The sequence below is a fragment of the Phyllostomus discolor genome, chromosome 6, assembly GCF_004126475.2.
Source record: "Phyllostomus discolor isolate MPI-MPIP mPhyDis1 chromosome 6, mPhyDis1.pri.v3, whole genome shotgun sequence".
Classification (NCBI taxonomy): domain Eukaryota; kingdom Metazoa; phylum Chordata; class Mammalia; order Chiroptera; family Phyllostomidae; genus Phyllostomus; species Phyllostomus discolor.
The window spans coordinates 156,440,940-156,463,974 of NC_040908.2; the positions used below are offsets into that span (position 1 = coordinate 156,440,940).

General features: G+C 40.0%; 1 protein-coding gene across 19 annotated transcripts in view; it reads right to left on the reverse strand.

Annotated features, from left to right (window-relative positions):
• CELF1 (CUGBP Elav-like family member 1) overlaps nt 1-23,035 on the reverse strand; it is a 68,915-nt gene that overhangs the window by 23,020 nt on the left and 22,860 nt on the right. Inside the window, exons 2-3 of one of the 19 annotated variants that reach the window (XM_036029387.1) lie at nt 13,738-13,777; nt 8,331-8,482 (exon numbers count right to left, since the gene is read on the reverse strand). The exons of 10 other annotated variants lie outside the window; for them this stretch is intronic. In XM_036029387.1, the coding sequence (XP_035885280.1) occupies nt 8,331-8,401 (71 nt within the window). In that variant the 5' untranslated portion in view covers nt 8,402-8,482; nt 13,738-13,777. Of the gene's footprint in view, nt 1-8,330; nt 8,829-10,130; nt 10,203-13,737; nt 13,778-23,035 lie in introns of those variants that run through there. 8 more of the 19 variants (XM_036029386.1, XM_036029385.1, XM_036029395.1 and 5 more) reach the window with 8 other exon arrangements.

Below are 23,035 nucleotides of genomic sequence, written 5' to 3' on the forward strand. Positions count from 1 at the left end.
CAGAATATCGGTCTTTGAATGTGGCTGTCTCACGTGCTAATCCTGGCGTTCTTTGAGTTAGGCCCTAGACCAAAACAAAACTTTGCCTCTTCAACTCTAAATAATATTATATAAACATAAGCAATGATGCCATCATTCTAAGTTTTTATTGTTTCTCAGTTATCCAGTTTAATGCTACTTTTCCGACTTTACCAGTTAATTCCAACTGCAACTATTACAACACCAACAAATTCCTCCAATCCTATGACACCAAACTTGTAACGCTCATACTTGAATACCTTCACTGCTACCACTGCAACTGCCAAGGACCCAGGGCGATTCTTGCACTGCAAGTATTTCTACCACCCAAAATAAATCAAAGGCCTTCTCTACAGTGTTTCAAGAGCTTACCATATACTGGTAACAACTTCAATTCCAAAGAGCCAGCATAATTAACTTTTCTATAAGTGATTGCTGCTTCACCCAAAATCACATCATCATATTCAAATTTGCCATGTTTCAATATTCAATCCTAAATAAAATGGTAGTTTTCACTAAAGGAAAAACAACTTTTTACACCACTGTTACCTTTTGAATAGTATTTGAAAATCCTTGAGAAGGATGAATCTAGGAAAGAAGCTCAACCTATCTTTTAATCCCTAAATCTCTTATAACTGAACACCCACAATAACTATTCTCATTAACCTAGCATTAACTAGACCAACTCTGTGTCACTATGCCTGTAAAGGTTTCCCATCCTCTAGCTTTAGTCTAGAGCTTCTTGAATGCAGAAACTGTTTTATTTCCAATTCATTCTTGTAGTCACACCTGGTTCAATGTAAGCACTCAGTGTGGGATGGGAGAAATTTCTTCTCATTCTCAACAATTCCCCTATTAAGCAACTAACTCTGATAAAAATGAATGCTGTGCATAAAGAGGAATAAATATAGCACAAATTAAAGAGCCTCTATTATCTCTTATGACTACTTGTCACAGGATTAACCTGTCGTAAAGGGTAAAGGAAGCCAAATATATGGTGACAGAAGATGACAGGACTCTGGGTGGTGGGCACACAATGCAATATAAACATCGTGTACCACAGAAATCTGCACTAGAAACCTATATAATCTTGACCATTGTCACTCCAATAAATTTAATTAAAAAATGAAATAAATTTTAAAATGCACCATGACTAGTGAAACAATGAGTATCACTGCCTATAACCTGCTCCCAACAACTTTAATTACCAAGTTTAACATTTTATTAAAATGTTGCTAATCGTACCCTGGCTAGTGTGGCTCAGTGGACTGAGCACTGGTCTGTAAACCCGGAGGCTGCAGGTTCAATTCCCAGTCAGTGCACACGCCTGGGTTGTGGGCCAGGTCCCCAGTTGGGGGTGTGGCAGACGATCAATATTTCTCTTCCTCTCTTTCTCCTTCCCTCCCCCTCTAAAAATAAATGAAGTATTTAAAATGTTGCTAGTCTTTAATTATATTTCTATTCTAGGGAGAGTTAACATAAATCCCCAAAGGCGCTCAGAATATGTTTTGATGATAAAGAAGCTGACAGCTGTTTTCGGGAAGAGTCAGGGTTTCATTAATTTGTATTACACATTGGAGGCAACTGCTTTCAGCTCCTCCCTTCTGCCTGCAACTGTGTGCTGTTTCTAAACTTTCTACATCATTGTAAACACAGGCAACACATGTGGATGGTGGTTTATCCAAAAGTTCGGTGGAGACTCAACATTAGAGACAAACACCCTTCTCTCTCTCTGAATCCTCCTCCCTGTCTTCCACCTACTCCACGAGCAACACCCCCACACCAGTTCATCGGAAGAATCCCCAAGAGCACTGCTGCCCAAAGTGCCCAAGGACCAGGGGCAATCTTCAAACTTAACTCTTTAGAAACTTTTATAACAATTGGACCAGGCAATTTTGTAAATCTTCAATTTAATAATAATAAAAAGACATAAAATGCAAATTTACACTTTATTTTCTACTTAACTGTTTCTATGGTATTTTACAAGCTGGAAGGAGGGAGACAGGACACAGTCCTCTATCAGTTTGAGGAGCACTTCTATAGCATGGCAAATCATCAGGCCAGGTTCAAGATGCTGTGGGTACCATGCAACTGCAATTATGCACTGGCTTGTTCCCTTCCTCCAGTAAACGTGGGGCACTTTCTTACACAGGCCAGGCACTGTGTTAGATGTTGTATACATCAGTGAATAAGAAAAACATTTCACTGGAGCACATGAAGACAGAGTTAGAAATAATTTAAGTAACATCATCAGCTAGAGATAACCCAAAAAAGGGGGAAGCAACCATGTGTACCTATGCATATGTAACAAGCAGCCACAAACTTCAGGTTACTGTGTCTAACGAGATGAGCAACAATGCAAGTTCCTTCATCCTCAACCTTCCACACATACTTCCAGTGTGTAAATTGTCCTTAGTTAAAAGTAACCACTGCGTAAAAGTCACCTGGGATAAGAAACCTAGTGTGACATGACGAGGATCCCACATGGTTCAAGTATGGCATTTACTCTATATGTCACTAAATCCATTCTCAGGTTTGTGCCTTACCTTCCACTGATGGAGGGCTCCTCAGGGTCACTGATCTGCTGGAGTTAGGTATATTTAAAATATTTTGTTTATTTATTTTTTGAAAGAGTGGAAGGGAGGGAGAAAGAGAGGGGGAGAAATATCCGCCCGCAACCCAGGCGTGTGCCCCACCTGGGAAGTGAACCCGTGACTTTTGGTTCTCAGGCCAATGCTCAATTCACAGAGCCACACTAGCCAAGGCTGGAGTTAGGTGCATCTAATACACCTACTCAAGAGCCAATGAATTCAGCAGCCCCCTGGAGATCTTCTAAAAGGCAAGTCTATAAAATTCTTATCTTCTGTGGAGGTATTGAACTGGGAATAAGATGAAAGAAAGGAAAAGCATGGTCTGCAGCAGTGAGGGAAGAAGGGAGATAAGAAGGCAGCAAATGTTTTAGGAAAGAGGCATGGCACCAACCCACCTCTTTCAAGGTTCTGCTTCTGACAGCAGAAGCAGTAATAGCTGCAACTGGCAAATCATTAAAAAATGAAAAACTGAGAAATTAGGACCAGAGGCTGCCTTTTCTACCTGATTTTTCATGGAACATGCTATAGAAAAGCAGAACAGAGAACCAACTTGGAAGAGAAACAGAGAAGGGAAAACAAAGAGCTTTATTTTCAAAGCATTTATCTGTTCAAAATCCCTAAAGATAAACACTCTCTTCTCTTTCTCCTCCCAGGGGACAGAGTTGATGTTCAGTCCCACCTCTTTCCCATCCCCCAACTGACTAGACGGGGATGGGGAGGGTGGGTTCTTAATCTGATCCACTGGCTGGCCAGAAACCTAACACCATGACCACTATGCTTAAAACAGAAAGATAGGCCTGACCAATCAAGTTCCTCTACAGATGCACTGAGCAAGACAACAGCCACTAGCCACATGTGACTAATGGCTACTGCATAGGACAGCAGAGAGAGGACATTTTTAATCAACACAGGAAGCTCTACTGCACAGCAATGCTCTAAAGAGTCTAGAATTGGTAAACAGAAACAGTGGTGAAGTCAGAAATGGAAATGGTTCAACTAGAGATCATGTGAGTTAAGTTGAAAAGATAAAAGGACAAGTGGCCAGAGATAACAGGGGTCATGCTACAATACAGATGAAGTTTAAAACATGCTGAATGAAAGAAGCCAATCACAAAAGGCTACATATTGTGTGATTCCATTTATGTGAAATATCCAGAATAGGCCAATCTACAGAGACAGAAAGTAGGCAAGTGGTTGCCTAGGGAATGGGAATTGGAGTAGGAGAGAAGGGAGGGGATGATTACTAATGGGTACAGGGTTTTTTTTTACGGTGATGAAATGTTGTGGGCCCTGGCCAGGTAGCTCAGGTGGTTAGAACGTCACCCTCGATATGCCAATGTTGTGGGTTCAATCTCTGGTCAGGGTACAAAGAAGCAACCAATGAATGCACAAATTAGTGGAATAACGAATCGATGTTTTTTCTCTCAAATCATTTTTTAAAATTTTCTTAAAAAAGAAAGACAATATTCTGCAATTAGTGGTGATAGTTGTGGATATAGTAAAAATCACTGAATCATGCAGTTTAAAAGGGCAAATTTTGTTATGTAAATTATATCTCAATGAAAAAGAGACAGAGGCAGAGAAATGGAGTAAGGAATCAGAAGACAAGCTAGAAGGGCAGGGGCAAGGCAAAGAAAGCCATGCTGTAACCCTCAAGTTGTAAGGTAGGTGAGGAGCAGAAGCAGCAGCACATGTACAGAGCAGAACATGTTTTCTGAGCCGGGAAGAGTTTTCAGGTCTTCCAGCTGCAGAGTTCCTGATTACATTATAGCCCAGTTCACAAGTGTCCTTACAAAAACACCCTTAAATACTGCTTTCACGTCTGTTTAAAAATTATTTCCAAAACCTTTCATTACTCACCCCCCCATGACCTGTTCTGACTGCTATTTGTTCACTTATAAACAGAGAAATTCCAGATACTTACCAATCTCTCCACTTCCCAGCAGGCATAAATACTTTTTTGCATCCCAAACCCCAGCCACCACCCAGCCCTACTGACAGGCCCTGCTGGCTCACATACCGCGCTATGGAAAAAGCGGCACAGAAGAACATTAGAGTAAAAAGGGCCCTGGCCTGACACTTACCAGCTGTTCTCTAGTGAGAACAAGACAGAATGTGTCTACGCTGGAAGGAAGTAATTTTCATTTGGATAAAGGAAGCTCTTCCACTGTTAGCTGGAAAAAGCTATCAATAAAGGTTTTTAAGTCACCACTCAATAACAGAGTAGCTAACAATCTGCTTGTGGAAGGTTTCTGACCTTCTTCCCCAAGGTATGGAGATAATGTCCAGAGCACCTATCTGTAATCATCTCTAGTTATTAAAAAAACCTCACAGGACTTACCATTCATTCAACTGTGTTTTCCAAGCTCCTACAATGTGCCAGGCACTACACACTGTAAGGGGTCCATTAAAGGGGGGACTGAATGATTCCTGCCCCGGAGGCAGTGGCCCTAAACAAGTAGAAGATCGCAACTATAATACCCAACAAATGCTTTAACAAATGAATAAAAGTTCTGTGGGGAAAAGTGGCTACTACAGTTTATTTTATTTGAGGGAGGGGGAGGGGGGTACAAGAATGTGAGCAGAACGGACTAAGCAGCTGGGAAAAGTGCTACACTGCATGGAGCTATGAAAGCCCAAAGGGTGGGGAGGAGACGGAAAGGACTCAGGAAAGAATACTGAGATAACATGCAAAGGTAGAGAAAGCACTTGAGAAAGTTAAAAGGTTGAGTATAAAAACATTTAAATTAGGAAAAAAGAAAATGCATATTAGAAAGCTGATGCAAAGAGGTTGGAGAGAACCAGTAAGGGGCTTTCCACGTCGTACTGAAAGGGTTGTTGGACTTTATTCCAAGATTTTATCTTTTAAAAGACACCTGGTAATAGGATGAAATAAAGTGACAAAATATGAAGAAGCTTCCTCTTACAAGAGGAAGCAGTTGTAAAAACTGGCTCTGAGATTAAGAACTAGTCTTAAGCAATGCTGAGAAATATGGGGGTGGGGGGTGCAAATCCACTAAACTTGGAGATCACTCCATCAAGGAAGGATATGAGGTGGAGGAGGACTCACTCTTGGATTCTAGCACAGACCATATGAGGGACTGTTTTTGTGGGGGGAAGCCTTCGGATGGAGATACTCAATGAATAGTTTTTAAAACAACATCATACAGTTCAGGGGATGCTTACAGGATACATAGAAAGATCTGAGAATCAGAAAAGCAGATTAATGCTCCCTTAAGCAATGGGAGAGCTGAAAGGAAAGACCTCTAAGATACAACCCTTGGAGAACACCCATGTCTTATGGTGCAAGCCAAGTAAGAGGAGCCAGTGCAAGCTGAAGAGTGGTCAAAGTAGAACCAAGGACACTGTTACAAAAGAGAACAGGAACCAGGGGTCAGATCCCCAGGCTCCTCCACAGCCCCTCCACAAATTCTCTGTTGTGAGAAATTTTGAAATGAGATACATTGCTAGATCACATTCCCAGACAGTATCATTTCAGAGAGAAAACCACCGATGTCAAGCCTCCTGCTAAAGCAGCACAAGTGTAAAGGGCTTGGATTCTAAGAAAGAGATCACAAGCACACACCATTCTCTAGAAAGTTCTCCTTAACTCTGTGGTGTATATTTTGGTATATGGTATCTGCTTAGGCCTGAGGACTTGTGATAATGAGAACTGATGGGTAACTCTGCTCAAAGACACCTGAGGCCTAGTCTGGGGGGGGGGGGGGGGCGCGCAAAAATAAAGAGTCAAGACCCAAGGTTGACACCAACTCTCCTCTGGTAAGTCGGTTCTAGCCCCTCTCAACTGAGTTTCTTATCTATAAAATAGGGGCAATAGCCTATGCCCAATTAACCTCAAAAAGCTTTTGTGAAGCTGGATGACTAAAACAGATGCCAATGCACTTGGGGGGAAATGATATAACAGTCTACACCCTGATTACCTCTATTCAGAATGACCTATTTTCAGTCCATTAGTTACCAAACTCTAGTATGCATAAAAACCACATGGGACATTATTAAAAACAGGTTCTTAGGCCCTATTCCAGCATAGGAACATCTGGGCATGGGTCCAGGAATCTGCATTTTTATGCTCCAGGTAACTTCCATGCAGTGTTCCATGGTCCAGACTTCATGAGATGCTGTATCAGTCCAACCTCTTAAGAGATGAGAAAATAGCCCTGGCTGGTGTAGCTCAGTGGATTGAGCACAGGCTGTGAACCAAGGGTCACCAGTTCAATTCCCAGTCAGGGAACATGCCTGGGTTGCCCCGGCCAGGTCCCCAGTGGCAGCCACGTGAGAGGCAACCACACATTGATGTTTCTCTTTCTCCTTCCCTACCCCTCTCTCTAAAAATATATAAATAGAATCTTTAAAAAAATAAGATGAGTAAATAGACTGAGGAAATAGAAAATGCTGTATCTAAGGCCTGAACAATAGGCCATGGCAAAGCATAGATATAAAATATTACAATGAAAGATACTTTGAGCCACAAAATCCTATTTCTAGAGATCATATATCTGGTACACAGGAATAATTTTTATTATGCAGTAAGTCTTTATGATGGCATTCATTATGATTTCACCTGTTATCTGCTGCTAAAATAGAATGCCAGCAGTAAAGAACTCTCATAAAAAGACATCTACATTACTATTATTTTGGAGACTAGAGGGAAAGAATAGGATCTACTTTAAACAAGCAAGCCAGGTAACTTTGAGGGCCACCAAACTATTCATTCTATGAAGAAGTTGTTCAGAATCTGCTACTATCCACATTGTTACACCCAATCCCAGGGTAGCCTGATTTGCACGTGGCAGTCTAAACTCAAAGACTTGCAACTACCATCTGTTATCTAGGGAATATTCTACCATTTAATATTCTTGGCTTTGAATAACCTAAGACTCACTTATTTGAGGTTCCAAGATACTCTGAAGCCTGGGTAAAGTAACAGAAATCAGGAGTTAGAAATGTATTCTCCACAAAACCCAGAATTCAGGTTCCCTGTAGCTGTAACCCAGAGCCAGGTTAGCATTTTAGTTCTATACAACAGCAGCATCACTTCTTGAACAGTACTGCAAAGTGATGAGGCTTCTCATTCCCATGTTCAAAATTTATTTGGGCAAATTGCCCATCAAGATTGGTCTAATTTGGGGGAAGGGACATCTGATATCTCCCAAACCATGTACCACGTTGCATTTCAATTAGACTGGGGAAAAAATCAAAATCCAGAATTATAGTTTAGATGTCAATATAGCATTCTACACATACTACTAAATATACCCTCTGTGATATGAGTTTACCAGTCTTCTCTGTAATGAGTCTAAGAATTTGATAATTAAAAATAAGTAACTTCCCTAAAGGCCATTTGAATTATATACCCAACCCGGAGTAATAAAACTACAGTTTAAAAAAGATACCTTGGAACCTATCATATGGAAAAACACTACCGCGTGAAGGGAGAGGAGCTAGCACACTTGAGGTGATGTTGCTGGTCATATATCAAATGTACCCTCTCATGTACAGAACTTCATTGTAGCCCTGAAGAAAGAAATCAGCAGTAATGAGACAGAATAAGACTACTAGAAAACAACAGTAGTGTAGACTTTGGCTTCCTCACCCCATTTTTTCTTCTTTTAAGGAAAGGGACCAGTTTCATTAAATAACAAAGAAAACAACCCAGTTCCTCTACTTATGATAAAAAAATTAGACAACAAAAATACTTACACGGGACTGGAATTCAAAGAGCAATGATCCACCATCATTTCTGGAAGGAAATCCAACTTAAACGCAGCCATCACCTCACTCTCCCCTTCAGAAGTCAATGATATTAACTTGCTGCACTTGTCTGATCCACAAATACACACAGCTTTAGCTTCCTGGGCCCCACAAAAAACACAAAGTGGAAACAGGAGCTCAGGGAAACCAGCAATAAGTGCCACAGAAACAGGCAGGACTGGGGAAGGGAACGGGAATAATGGATTAAAACGGGGATGTGACCATGTGAGGGGAGGCTCAGCCCGGCACACAATGAAAGTGCTGATGCGCCAGGCTTGTTTTGTGTGATTTTCCCTGGCGAAGCAGTACTATGTGCACTGTCAGATAAATAGAGTGTCAAATCCATAAAGATAGCAGTGGCTAACAGAGCAGAAGAAACACAAACTTGTTTCACATTTTCCAAACTCCTCTCCCTGCAAATCAGTTTTTGAGGATGCCCCAAATCTGATAATACCTGAAGGGGAGGGGGCGGGGGGGGGGGGACGACTCACCTTCTTACCTTATATGGTCTGAAAAAATTTTTAAAAGATTTTATTTATTTATTTTTAGAGAGAGGGGAAGGGAGGGAGAAAGAAAGGGAGAGAGGCAACATCAATGTAGCCTCTGGCGTGCTCCCTACTGGGGACCTGGCCCACAACCCAGGCATGTGCCTTGACTGGGAATCAAATCAGCAATCCTTTGGTTCTCAGGCTAGCACTCAATCCATTGAGCTATACCAGCCAGGACTGAAAATATTTTTGAAAAGAACTGAGCCCTGGCTGGTATGGCTCAGTGGATTGAGCACCAGCCTACAAACCAAAAGGCCGCTGGTTTGATTCCCAGTCAGGGCACACGCCAGGGTTGCAGGTCAGATCCCCAGTTGGGGGTGTACAAGAAGCAACCAATCAATGCATCTCTCACACATCGATGTTTCTCTCCCTCTTTCTCCCACCAGTCCCTCTGAAAATAAATAAGTAAAATTTGGGGGGGGGGGGGGTGGAGAACTAAGTTGTTAGCTTTGGTCGGAACTTAGTTTCCATGTGCCAAAGACAGCAATGAGCACAGTGCTTGGGTACAAAGTAACCACAGAATAGTGGAAAAGAAGGACCGCTGGTTCAAACCACCAGAAGCAGGCCAGAGGATGGTTGAAGAACTGGCCACCAGAGACTTACTGCTCACATACTACTACCTGTACTGGACTGCTTTCTTGATATGTTGATAGCAGAGAGTGAATCAGAGTGAAGAGCTTTAAAAACTGCTGCTTCACTGACATTCTTTAGGTGGCACAAGGCAGATCTTCTTTACTAACTCTGAACCTTAACTTGCCAGAGAATTTAAAAAGGTAAAAATGAAAATGGCATTGCACCATTCTGCCTCATGACAGAGTACTAGGAAATAATGTCTTTTCAGTTGTTCCACCTTTCTAATAATGAAGAAGAACCAGGGCCTGCTAGGGACAAACACTCGAACCTGTAAGGAAGGGCAGAGAAATGTAGACTAAGCCTCCTCATTCGCTGTCCTCCTTTAAACTTGCTAAAACCGGGATTAATGAATGCAGACATAAAAATTCTATTGTGGGTGAGCAGCAGAGATGGATATACTTAGCAGTCGAGGCAGATGTGGTGCTCCCATTCTCAATTTAGCTCCACATCCCTCCCAACAACAAATGGTGGCATTTCAATATTTAGGCGATGACTCTAAAACTGCAGCTCTGAAGGCCCCCAAATTTCACAGCCCTTCTTTCCACATTTATCATTAGGGTTGCCTTACCTCAAAAATTTCACTTCACTCAAGCTCAGTTAACAACATAGGGAACTTTGAAAAAAAGAAGTTATGTTCAGCCTGTAAAGAGGTAAACGAATGAACTCCTAAATATGTGGATAAAAACAAAAACAAAAACCTGAAAGGCAGCACATCATGGTATATGCCTAAATGTTCTAGTCTGTGTAACCATGGCTGACATCTGTCCTGCATTTGACCGAGGAAGGCAGAAACTGACCACCCCAAATTTAAAACTATTAATTGCAGTGAACTACTTTTCTATTTGTCAGAGACCTTGCTTCATTGGATCTACTGCTTCAGAGGCAGAAGTGGCAGGAGCTCTCTTCCATCCTATTAGGGAAGGAAGCAAAAACAAGTTGCAAGTGAGAGGAGACTGTGCAACTCGATACACAGTTCACCAAGCCCTGATTCTGCCAGACAGGCAGAGGATGATAACCAAAGCTGGGACTGGTTAAGTAACTGGTAGGTTTGTCCTAGTTTCTCCTGTGTGCACTGGAGCTGGTCACACGCCTCCTCCTATAGAAAGATACCTGGATCAAGGAGTAAATTTATGAAGTCACTTAACTGAATTAGATTTCTTTTAGTTCAAGAATTCCTTTGAAAAGGAATCAACAAATTTTTAAAAAATCCCAGTAGTTATTGTTATGATTTTATTATTCAGTAAAAATACATGGTTTAATTACATCTCTATTTCAACGAGAGTCACATTTATAATAAGGGAGTACTTAAACGTGGCAGACTTCATTGAGTAGCCTGGCACTGCTCAGAGTATGCAACGATATTCACTCCTGACAGTAATTTTCACCAAGCCAAATGTGGGAAGTACTTATTCGGAGTAATGTTTTAAAATCCATTTTATAATATATAAAACAACACTTTTAAAAAGCTACAAGATGGAAGTGTTATTACATGAAAGAGAATGCTTTTCTTTAGGCAGGTCACAAGACTTATCTCAGTATAATCACATCCAACATGCTGGGGGGGGGATGCAGAAATTAATCACAAGTCACTCAATTTTAGAAAAGGGTTACAAAGTTAAATGATGATAAAAACAATTATGAGTATACAAAATGCAGGTGTTAAAATTAAAAAGTAGGGTTAAAAGTCACTCACAAAAAATGCTCATAAGTTGTTTTTAATTTCTAAATCAGAAACACATTCCAGGCTTTCCTCCTAAAGGATGCGTTAGAAATAGAGAGTTGACAGGAAGGATTACAACCAAGGGCTCACTGCAAAAGAAGGCCTTAACTTTCCCTCGGTCCTTTTTTACCATTTGTCCTCATTATGAACTTATATTCCTGGGTCCCTGTTCTTTCTTTGGTTGTCTGTCTAGGTTTTCTTTGCTTTGAATATTCTATACTTCTTTTCTAAGGGCAGTAATTCAAAACTTGATTATGTCAAAGCAGGTAGATGTAATCAGTCTGCTATAACATTAAGAACCCAAATCATAAAAAATGATGGGTAGATAAGGGGAACCCTCAAAAATAGCACACCCTGCATTTAGAATATCTAAATGGCATAAGCCAGGGACAGCAAACTCATTTTCACTGGGGACCACATCAGCCTCACAGTTGCCTTCAAAGGGCTGAAATAATTTTAGGACTATATAAATGTAACAAAACCTTAACTGTTAAGGAGCTAAAATTACATTCAGCCCCTTGAAGGCAACTGCTAGGCTTATGTGGCCCCCAGTGAAAATTAGTTTGACAATTCTGGCAGAAGCAATTTAAAAACTGAATTGAGAGAAATGCTAGAAATCACAGCCCTTTGTTTTGTCAAAAAGAGTGAATGAACAAAGAAAAGCATAGTTAAGGAAATAAAAACAACAACCCAAGTGGCATGCTGCTCTCTATCTGATGTAACCAGGGAGTTCAATGACAGGTGGAAGTGGTTTTATACCTCCACCCAGATAATCTAAATGTGTTTGTTTTAAAGGGTAAAATGTGAGGTCTAGTTAGGTGAACTTAAGAGAAAATTAGAGCCTGCAACTAAATTATAAAAGAAACTGTGTCATTAAAAATCACCAGCAGTCTATATAAGGAAAAGTGAAAATCTAACTAAGTTCACAACCTCAGACAGTTAAGTGAACTGTATGTTCACCCCCGCCCCAGCTTCTGGCAGCTAGATGATATAAGGAAGGTAGAAAAGAAGTAATTGACACAACTTGAAAATAACCAACCAGAATAACTTAATTTAGCTTAAAACCTTTATGGACTTAAATTCCACTTCATGATTTGAGTACTTCTGCTATAATTAGTGGGTCTCCTAGAGTTCCCAATCCAGTGCCTTGCACCTGCAGAAATACACTGACCTAAATCGTTAATGATCTCCCTGGCATCTCACTTTGTAGGAGGTTTTTTGCAAAAATGTGACAAGTATATTTTAAAGCAAACCAGAAAATTTTGTGAGTTTTCTGTAAGAGTCTAGGCAATGAAAAAATATCTAGGGAAAGGAGAGTTTTAAAGTAAAAAATAAAAAATATTGTAGCCCTGACTGGTGTGGCTCAGTGGATTAAGCGCCAGCCTGGGAACCAAAGGGTCACCAGTTCAATTCCCAGTCAAGGGCTCTTGCCTGCATTGTGCGCCAGGTCCCCAGTAGGGAGCACACAAGAGGCAACCACACACTGATGTTTCTCTCCCTCTCTTTCTTCCTCCCTTCCCCTCTAAAAATAAATAAATTCTTTAAAAAATATTTTAAGTATTTTCTATTTCAAATCTAAAATCACTGCAAAACAAAAGGCATTAAATTTAGTGACTGTTCTTTGAAAATTAGTTTGCCTGTAAAATGATCACATATGGTATACTGAGGGGACATGACAAGGTGAAAAGGAGGAAAAGTAATGCTTTTTTTTTTTTGAAATCTAAAAGGTTTTCCATTTCCTCCCCCATTCTTTAAGGACCAACAGGAAGACCTCTTCCCTGCTTACACTCTAAGCCAAAGTGGAAGCTCAGAGCCTCTCTTGAAGTGTCTGGGACTAAACTTAACCTAATAATCTGCCCTGTCAAATTGGGATCACCCTTCAAATCAGGTCACATTCACATTTCAGATACCAAACTAGTTCTGGAACTTGAGTATAATTCTGTATTTAAACTCCAGTGCTGATTTAAAAAGTCAGCATGCTAGACAAACCCTGGTTCCAAGAGGGCAACATTATCTGTGTAAAAACAATTAAGCCCTGTCTTCACTCTCATTCTAGTTTACTTGGTCTCCCAGTTTTTAAGTGGAATAGGAAGGAAAGTTACCTGGGCAGTTGATGCATGGAGTACTGCTCCTCCCACCCCTCGCTCTTTCCCTCCCCTCTCTCCCTCCCTTCCCTCCTCCCCCTCTTGTTGCCTCCCCCTTCCACAGCTATTAGAACTAGTGAACAGCTAGTTCAATTGGGAGATAAACCTGCCTTGGAAAATTTTACCTTAGGAGAGAGTTGAGAAACAGCTAGAAAATATTTCTAGCTTCCTAGGAACAACAAATTATATCCCATAATGTAGAAAAAAGCCATCCTTCTGAAGGCAATTTTTTCATATCTGCACAACAGGCCTCATGCAAGAAGGTTAAAAAGATGCCCATGGAGCACACCCATCCAGCAGTTAGCCCATACCTGGAGCTTTACACCTCCCTCTCTGGACTATGTCTTCACTCTAAAAAACCAAGGAAAGAAAAATAAGTGGGCCACGCCTACACTTCTCATAATTCCAGATATGTATCTTCTTTCCAAAGAAAAGCCCCCTTTGTCACCATGGCTAGTGATAATTTTTTTGACAGAACACCTCCCTCTCCCATTTTTAAAGTTCGCAATACCTTAAAGATAAATTGCATTTAACATCTTAAAGCTAGTTTTAAAACTCCATCAACTTAAAAAATAGGGAATTAAAGTACCAAATGATTTAATAGAGGCTTGCCCCAAAATGTCACTACAAATTATAAAACAATGATTAGGATTTACAAGGTTGAATTTCAATATATCTAAGTCACCAAAACAATCATTTTTACTGTCCGCTCTTGGATGGGAACTACAATAAAGTTAAAAATTGCATAATTCTTTTTGCAATTAAGGATCGTGTTATTAATGTGGCGAGGCCACTTTATATTCATTCCCCAAAGCAACCTTCCTGAATAGGTGCCAGGCATAAAACTCTTCAAAGGCAACCAAGTTCCTGCCTGTGTAAATGCATCTCACTGGCCCTGTAAAAGCAGGGTGGTGGCAAACCACTGAAACCAAAAAATAAAAAATAAAAAAAAAATCAGAAGATAAGGAAGTTAATTGAAGGTAAAAGCAAAGAGAGGAACCACAAAACCGATTTGTTTTATTTTTAAACATTATCAAACCATCTCGCAAGTAAAGATTGATTCTGTAAAGCTGCCCAAATCCTTACAAACGTTGTCCACAACTCCTTCAGCTAGACACAGAGAACGGCTCAAAGTCACCGAGAATGAGCTCTACACTGGCAAGTGTGAAAGAACCCTGAAAGTCAGAGCCAGAATCAGAATGGTGAGATACTACACTCTACCTATCCTCCCTGAAGACAAAGATGTAACTTGACAGGCATAAAATCGGTGCTTAAGTACTTAATTTGACTTCTCGTACGGACGAAATTGGTTTTCAGTTTTGCTGAAGTAGTGATGCTTGCAAAAAGCAATCACTTGAAGGCAAAGAGTGTTCTAACAAAAATAACTTCTAGAAGCATTTACTTGGACCTGCCTATAACACCAAAAAGTTAAGAAACAGGAATTTACATTTATTGGATTCACAATACCTTATATAATCCTGTAATATTATCATCATTTACAGTGGGGACCACTCTGAGGATTTAGATACTAAAATATTCTGCATGAAGGATGCATGAAGGATTCTAACCCCAAAGCTTATGGTCTGTCTTGAGAAATGTGACCACCATCTAGAAGGCACAAGCTTTTGTTGAGACAGCAGTGGAGGGTAGAGAGCAAGTTAACTTTCTACTTGTTAGTTTTATTTTGGAAAGCGGAAAGGGCAAAGACAAGACTGGGAGTCATGTTTCCCTCCCCCAGTGCTTCATGAAACATGCATGAACAGCTGAGAAACACTGCTGCTGTGTGACCCTGTGAGACCAGACTCAGGTAGCATGATACCTGGGGAATCTCCGGGGTACAGAGAGCAAAAGGGAAGCCTTGGGGTTGTTAAGAAGGGCCAGTGTGTGAAAGGGTGAGGGATACATGTCTAGGTCAGAGAGAACACAGCAGCCCTAGTGGGGGCTAAGGAACACTCCAACCGCCCAGACAAGAGATAAAAATGAATTCTTTAAAACAAATATGTAAGTAGGATATTAATTACCCTATTCCTAAGTTACCCAAAGACTTTTAAAAGGAAAACTCAAACACACAAAAAAGGATCACCGTCTTCCTCCATCCACACAGCGCCCCCCCCCCCCCCCGCAGTCACTTGGAGGGGACAGTGGGAAGCCTAATACACGAGAAGCTATTTATTTCCTTTAAAAGCTTTGTTTCCCCAGTTTTGCTTTTCCTACATTCTGTTGCCTAGTCTATAGGAAAACAGAAATGCTTTAGGGAGAGGGGGAAGCTAAACAGAAACTAAAATCTTGAAGTTTGAGTTTTTTAACATCTTTTATTTCTGAGAACCCAAACAAAATGCTCTGTGAGGAAGTCTGTAGCTCCTTAGAGCTCTGCAAAAAGTCTTTTTCTATGAACATTACCTCTACCTTTCTCAATCACCATGATGGAAGATATAAAATAAGGAGGTTCCAAAGAGAGGTGAAAAGTATTAAGGGGGAAAAAGAGTGCCAAAAAGGTGGGAGGGGAGGAGGTGGGGGTGGGAGGGTAGGGAGGCAACAAAGGAGAGAAGAATGAAGGGCAAGCCAGCTGAGGGAAGCAAGCAGTATTAATTGTTCAAAATATGACCTCCTTTGAAGTTTTTTAAAAGATATTATTTACTTTTAGAGGGGAAGGGAGAGAGGGAGAGAAAACATCGATGTGGGAGAGAAACACTGATTAGTTGCCTCTCGTGCACCCCTTCCATGGGACCCGGACCAACTGGGAATTGAAAGGAATCCCTAGTAACCCTTTGGTTTACAGGCTGGCACTCAATCCACTGAGCCACACCAGCCAGGGCTCCTTTGAAGTTTTAAAATTGTATTTGATAAGTAAGTAGTAGCAGGGACTCAAAAAGGCAAACTACCTATCTCATGATTTCCCCAAGGAAAGATAACCTGGGAAGAATTTATATGTGGCTTTGGAATACATCTTGGAACTTACATATAATCTTGACATGCTTCAAGGGTGTAAGAGTGAACGAACAACATCACCTCTTGGGATTGATACAAAAGCTCTCAGATCTACATGTTTTCCTTGTGTGCGCAAGGTAATAAACCTTTTCCATTCCTCAGTTTTCTGTGGGCCTATGGAGCCTGTGTGTTGAGTAAATGACAAAACACTTCCTTCCCAGGAAGATGGCCAATGACTCACTCCATCAGCAGCTCTTACACAGTATGCACTGAATTACAAACTCCAAAGACAGGGGCTGGTAGCAGGCACAGTAATGCTCAATGACCTACATAAGGCCTGAACCCATGTTTGGCCTCATTAGCAAGATTCACTAACTTTTTTTTTTAATTGAGGTAACACTGGTTAACAACTTTCTCTATATACTCTGTTGTGTGCTCACCACTGAAAAAGTCTGGTTTCCAATACATCACCATATATTTATTTGACATCCTTTACCCATTTGCACCACCCCCCTCTCAATCTCACTTCTCCCCTTCTGGTAACCACTCTTCTGTTAAGACTCACTAACTCTTACTGACAAGTGTTAGTGAAGTGCTCTCAATACCTTGAAAAATTTTGTTAATATAATGCAGAGAGCTAATGAAGAATTGAACTATCCAGATTAAAGGCCATCAAATGTTTTTAAAAGCAGAAATGTTCCCCCCTAAACACAAAAGTCAAGCTGTTGAGGTTGAAACAGAGGAGGGCAAGGCCAAGAGAGCCCAGCTATGTGCGTCTCCTGGCCCTCAGGTTTAACCCTAACCCCATGTCTCCTGGGAAATATGACAACACAGGCCTGGGTAATTCAGAACAACAGATAATCCGCTGATTTTATATTCTGCTTTGAGATGAACAGCTTTTTGAACAGATTTTTTAATCTTTTAGCAGTCTAACAGATTACTGCAAATCAAGGAATTTAAAATGCCATCAATGGTGATAAATGTGTGCACCCTCAAATTAATGGAATACAGTACTTAAAGTACTGTAAATCTTAACACCTGAAAGTGGGGAAAAATGTCTAGACATTTACACAATCATAATTATACGAGTTAACATTTTCTGGGCATTTACTGTATGCCATGCAGTATCTCAGATGCTTTATATTTTATCCTCATATCTTTTCTAACCTTATTTACAGATGACAAAAGACACAAAGCAATTAACTCTCAAGATCACATCAATCCAGGTAACGAAGAGGTTGGACACTTCAACCCTTAGGTGAAAAGTGGACTGAGGTTAAAAACTGTGTACAAGGAAGATCAAGTACATAAACCACAGAAAAGAATGTTTAAATGCTGAAGGCCATAAAGTTGAATCTTACCTTTTTTATCATGCAAATTTTTAAATAAGTAAATGTCCAAAGTCTCAACAGTCACATGAGAGATACAATTAAGGGTAGAGAAAACTTCCTGCTGCTACTCAGTAGACTTGTGACTCTGAGCAAGTTAATTAACATCTCTAAGTGTCAATTTCCTCACCTATAAAAGAAAACTTAAGTACAAATATCAAAAGAAACCAAATGAATAGCCAGAACTCGATCAAGCCACAGTACAAACTCCTAACTGGAAGAGGCAAGAGACAAATCATAGAAATGACTTGGGGAAATTGTGCTGTTTTAAAAAATGGTACTTCTGGAACGCTTGCAATGCCCTTCTTTTTGTCTGTCTTTATGGCTGGTTCATAAATGTGTGTATCCTCAAATTAGTGGAATACAGTATGGAAATATGGAATTAATGGACTTAGGGTTAGGGTTAAACTCGAGGGCCAGGAGAGACACACAGCTGGGCTCTGCTTTGTCCTCCTCTGTTTCAACCTCAACAGTTTGACTTTTGTGTTTAGCGGAAAACATTTCTACTTTAAAAAATATCCGACAACCTCTAATGTAATAGGAAGGGAGCCTGGGCATACTGCTTTGGAAAACTGCTTGTCCTCCAGCTCCCATACCCTAGAAATCCAAGTGACCAGACAAAAGGATTACCTGTGAAGCTTTCCTGACTAGGCAGGCTCATATCCACGCAAAACTTCACCAGGCTTTGGTGTTAAAATCCAGTAGTTTGACTGGGGGAGCCAACCTACCTATCTTTCTTGGGAACCTGTGGCAGGGAAATAACAGTTGCCATCAGATCCTAATCCAGGATTGTGCACACATATCACAATAGGGTAGAATCTAACATCAAAGGCTAGTCCATTAAATGAAATAAAATGTGTAAAAGCACTCAGCAACATAGGTGGACCCAAGACTAAATGACAGCAGAAAAACTAACAATTGTTTTGCTGATCTGTAAAATGGGGGTGATTAGGTGGATTAAACAAATACACTGAAGCACACAGTAAATTCCCTTCTAGTCCCATTATTCCCAGAGCATCGTCTTCCCACTCTAATAAATTACTCTATGTTGAACACTCTGGGTCCTGTATTTCCCCAGGCTTCGATCTGACCTGTGGTGGTCGAAAAGGATAGAGCTTATTAACACTTGCTCTGTGAGGTGTACAAAAATCTTCTTTTTCCCTTGTGACTCTTGCTCTGTGACTACTATGTCCATGATTCAGGCTTAAATTTAGGGCTTCTGACTCTTTACAGACTGAGTCATCTATGTGTGTCCTCTCCCTGACCCTAGTAGAGGAGTTTATAAACAGATCTCAATCTCATCTCCTCCTCCACTGGCCAGTATACTCTTTCTTTCTTTAGTGGCGACAATTTTTTTCCAGCCTAAAAAAAAAAAAGCCTATGGTAAAAAACATATATAAAATTTAGTATCTAAAACCAATTATGTTTTAATTCTCACCCAAGGATATGTTTATTAATTGAGAGAGGAAGGGAGAGAGAGGGAGAGAGACAGAGAAACATCAATAGGTTGCTTCTCTCCAGCCCCCATCCCCGGATCAAACCCAGGACCTAGGTTTGTGTCCTGACCAGGAAATGAATCCCAAAACCCTTTGGTGCACAGGACAACACTCCAATCAACTAAGCCACCTGGCCAGGGCTACCATCTTAGTCATTTTTAACCCAGTTCAGCATGTTAATATTGTTATGCAATGTGGCAATAATTTTAAAACCTCTCCTTTTTCATCTGATTCTCAATCTGGGACCCTCCAAGTCCATAGACGAGCTTTGGGGAAAGGGAAGTAAGTAGGTCTATGAACCCTATGATTGATACACACACACACACACACATTTTTTTTTGCTTAACTGTGTGAAAATGGACATGATTTCCTGAAGAGAGAATCCCGTTTTCATTCGATTCTCTAACCACTGCTAGGATGCTCCCCACCTGCCTGGCCTGTGCTTTGACTCTCTGCTACAAAGTAACAAAACAAACAGTACGTTAGACAAAAGCCAAATCTGATGCTATTTGTATGATCTTGAGTGAGTCACTTTTTCTGGGCCTCAGCTCCCTCACCTATAAAACCAGAGGACAGGACTAGATTAATCCAGACTATCACTAAAAGTCATCTAAAGGCATGATCCTATTTCCTCCAAACTGATTTTAAACTGCTATCCACATATGGGATACACCTAGGAAAAACTATGTGTAAACCTTATTTCTAAATTTTTGTTAATAAAATACTGGGTTGGCCAAAGAGTCCATTTAATTTTTCCTGTAAAATAAGACTTTTTTTCACCAGTAGCTTTATTGATTTGGATATTTTGAGTATGTCAGCCATCTCCCACATGTTATAACATTGTTTTCACAACTAATATCTTGATTTGATCACTATCAACTTCGACTGGCCTACCCAACCGTGGAGTGTTGTTCAGCAAATCTCCAGCATGAAACTTCACAAACTTCTGACACATTCAATCAGTAACAGTGCCTTCATACACTGCACAAAACATTTTCTGCATTTCAGCTGAGTTTTTACCTTTCCTGAAATAATAAACCGTAACATGCTGGAGTGTTGCATATTTTCTTCCATCTTCAATATTAAAATGGCTACACAAAAATTCACCAGTTTTAAGTTTTTTTAAATGCATGCTGGTATGACAGCTGTCACAATACAATGTAACAACATCATTTCAAATGAAGTTAAAGACCCCCTTACTGGAGCCATGTAAGGAAAAATACCAAAGGAACTTTTTGGCCAACCCAATTATATTTCAAATGTTACCATTTTGTGAACAAGTAACAAGTCCCTTTTCCTGTTTTCTATTTATACCCCCAAAATAACTGGAATAAAGTTAGCACATATACAACCTTCAACTGTCGAAGTGGAAATCTCTGGTTTATCTACTATAATTTATTAATCTTACATTAACATTTAAATTAAAACATCTACACATAATTATCTGTAAGAAACATCTCCCCACCTTTCAGTTGTAGGTATTTGGGTAAAAGCAACATTATGAGCAGCGCCCCCCATTTTTAAAATAGAGGTAGATTGTTTATTCCTTTAATTTTTCTACTTCCTCCATTTAAAAAATTTACCTAATTATTCATTTTGACATAAACTTCATGTTGGTTTAATTCCTACCTGGCTTTTTCTTATGTATATATTAAGATTCATGCACACTCAAATATGCATAATTATCAAATTAAATATCATTCTGTGCATACTATTGTGTAACCTACATTTTTCACTTAACAATAAAGACATTTTTCTTGTGAACAGCTTGTATTTAAGAATCAGTCAGAACTGGCCTGACTGTACCAATAGCATCCTTCCTATTATGTCACAACTGATAAATATAACAACACCTATTTTACAAAGCCAACATAATTATCAAACCCTCTGAAACTGCTACAAAAAAGCAGTAAAGTTGGACTAAGGTAGGTGAGTTGGCTCTTTGTTTTCCTCCCTTTCCCTGAGCTGCCATCCCATCTCCTGCTCAATTATACGATCTTTCCATGCGACTACATATGCACCTAAACAGCAGACCATCTCACCAGACGGAAATCCTATTTTGGAGGTGCTCAGGTGAGGCAGAAAGGGATTGTAAAATTCTTAAAAAAAAAAAAAGAAAGAAAAGAAAGAAAAAAATCCCTCTTTTCCTACTTCCTTCCAAAATACCTATACTCTCAAAACAATTCTCAAGTCCCCATAGAGCACCGTATTTTGCCGTGTATAATGCGCTCATGTGTATAATGTGCACCCGCGTTCTAGTGCTAATTCCCATGTATAATTCGTACACTACCCACGACAAACTGGGAATTAGTACTACCCACATATAATGTGCACTCTTCTTTTTCCCCCAAAAATGTGGGCAAAGAAAGTGCTCATTATACATGGTGAAATACATATCCCCTCTCTCCTTCTCCTCTAGCTCTCTATTGGATGTTGGGAGTGAAATGTAGGAATCTCATTCTGTTTTAGCTCCTGTTTCCTTGGCAGCACTGTCAGAACTGAGCAACATATTGCTCGATATAACAGCAGTAATTTATATATGTTAGTTAAGTTAATGTGCTGCTTTCTCTGGGGAGAATTACTAACTCTATATATTTTTCTAGTTTGAATCCAGTGTTCAGGCATATCAATGTTAAATACTTGACTAGTGGTTTCAACCTTCAAAGACGCAGCAACTCATGCACAGAAGTCAGAAGCAGCAAAGGCTCCCCATGGTGCGGAAGAAGTGGAGGCTCTAAAGACACAGAAGGGGCCTACCTACGGGGACTGAAACACCAGACAAAGTACATAATCCAAACTCGAGGGCTCATTCTACTTTCCCATAATGTTCATGTATCACCTGCTCAAATTTGACATGTTCTAAGGCCACCAATTCCGCTTCAGTCTCACTGCCCTGCCATAAGGCCAAATCTGTCTCATCTAGTGAGTCACTACTGCTCCTCTCCAACTGCATTTTGATTTCAGCCCACTTGTGCAGCTCATCAGGGCTGCACCATATGTTAGTACCATGTAGGCAGAATGTGACTAATTTTTTTCTGAAACACTGTCAAGTTACTTTTAAAATTACTTTATAATCTTGATATCTCTGAAGAGTCATTTCTATAATACATAACCTTCTGGAAGTGACTATAATTATTTCTCTGAGCGCTCAAAGGACATTATTTAGCATTTTCATTCCCACTTTTCAGAACTCAAGTGAATAGAGCAAGTTAAGTGACCTAGGCTCTACAACCAGTCAGTGAGACTTATGCTTTCTGGAGTCACAGTACTCTACTTGGTAAAATAAGTCCATTTGTAAAGTGCTTTTTTGGAGGGGAAATTCAAAATATTACTTTGCTTTTATTTTCTGAGGTGGTGATTAAACTGTAGATATAACTACTCGGAATTTAAAAGCTAATTATGATGACTAAATGGTGTCATAGCCATCTGAATAGTTTTAAGAGTAAGAGACCCAATAAGTCAGGAGACCACAAATGTTTTTCTAATTGGTAGAGATCATAAATGGGTGAAACTAACATTCTGAGAGTAACAGAGAGAGAAACTAACATTTTGAGTAAGGGAGGGAAGGAGAGGTATCTAACTGGTAGATTCAGCTACCATCACCAATTCCCTTAAAATAAAAATAAAATTAAAAAAAATTTTTTTTTAAAGGAAGGCCTGCTCCTGCCTGCTCTAGGCAACTTACTTCTCCTCTGACAAAAATGGCTGCTAGGTTTAATAACAAAGCTTATCTCAAGAAGGTTTCTTAAATCTTCCATTTCAGGTCATGTGTTCATTCTACTGTTTGGGGTGGTAGT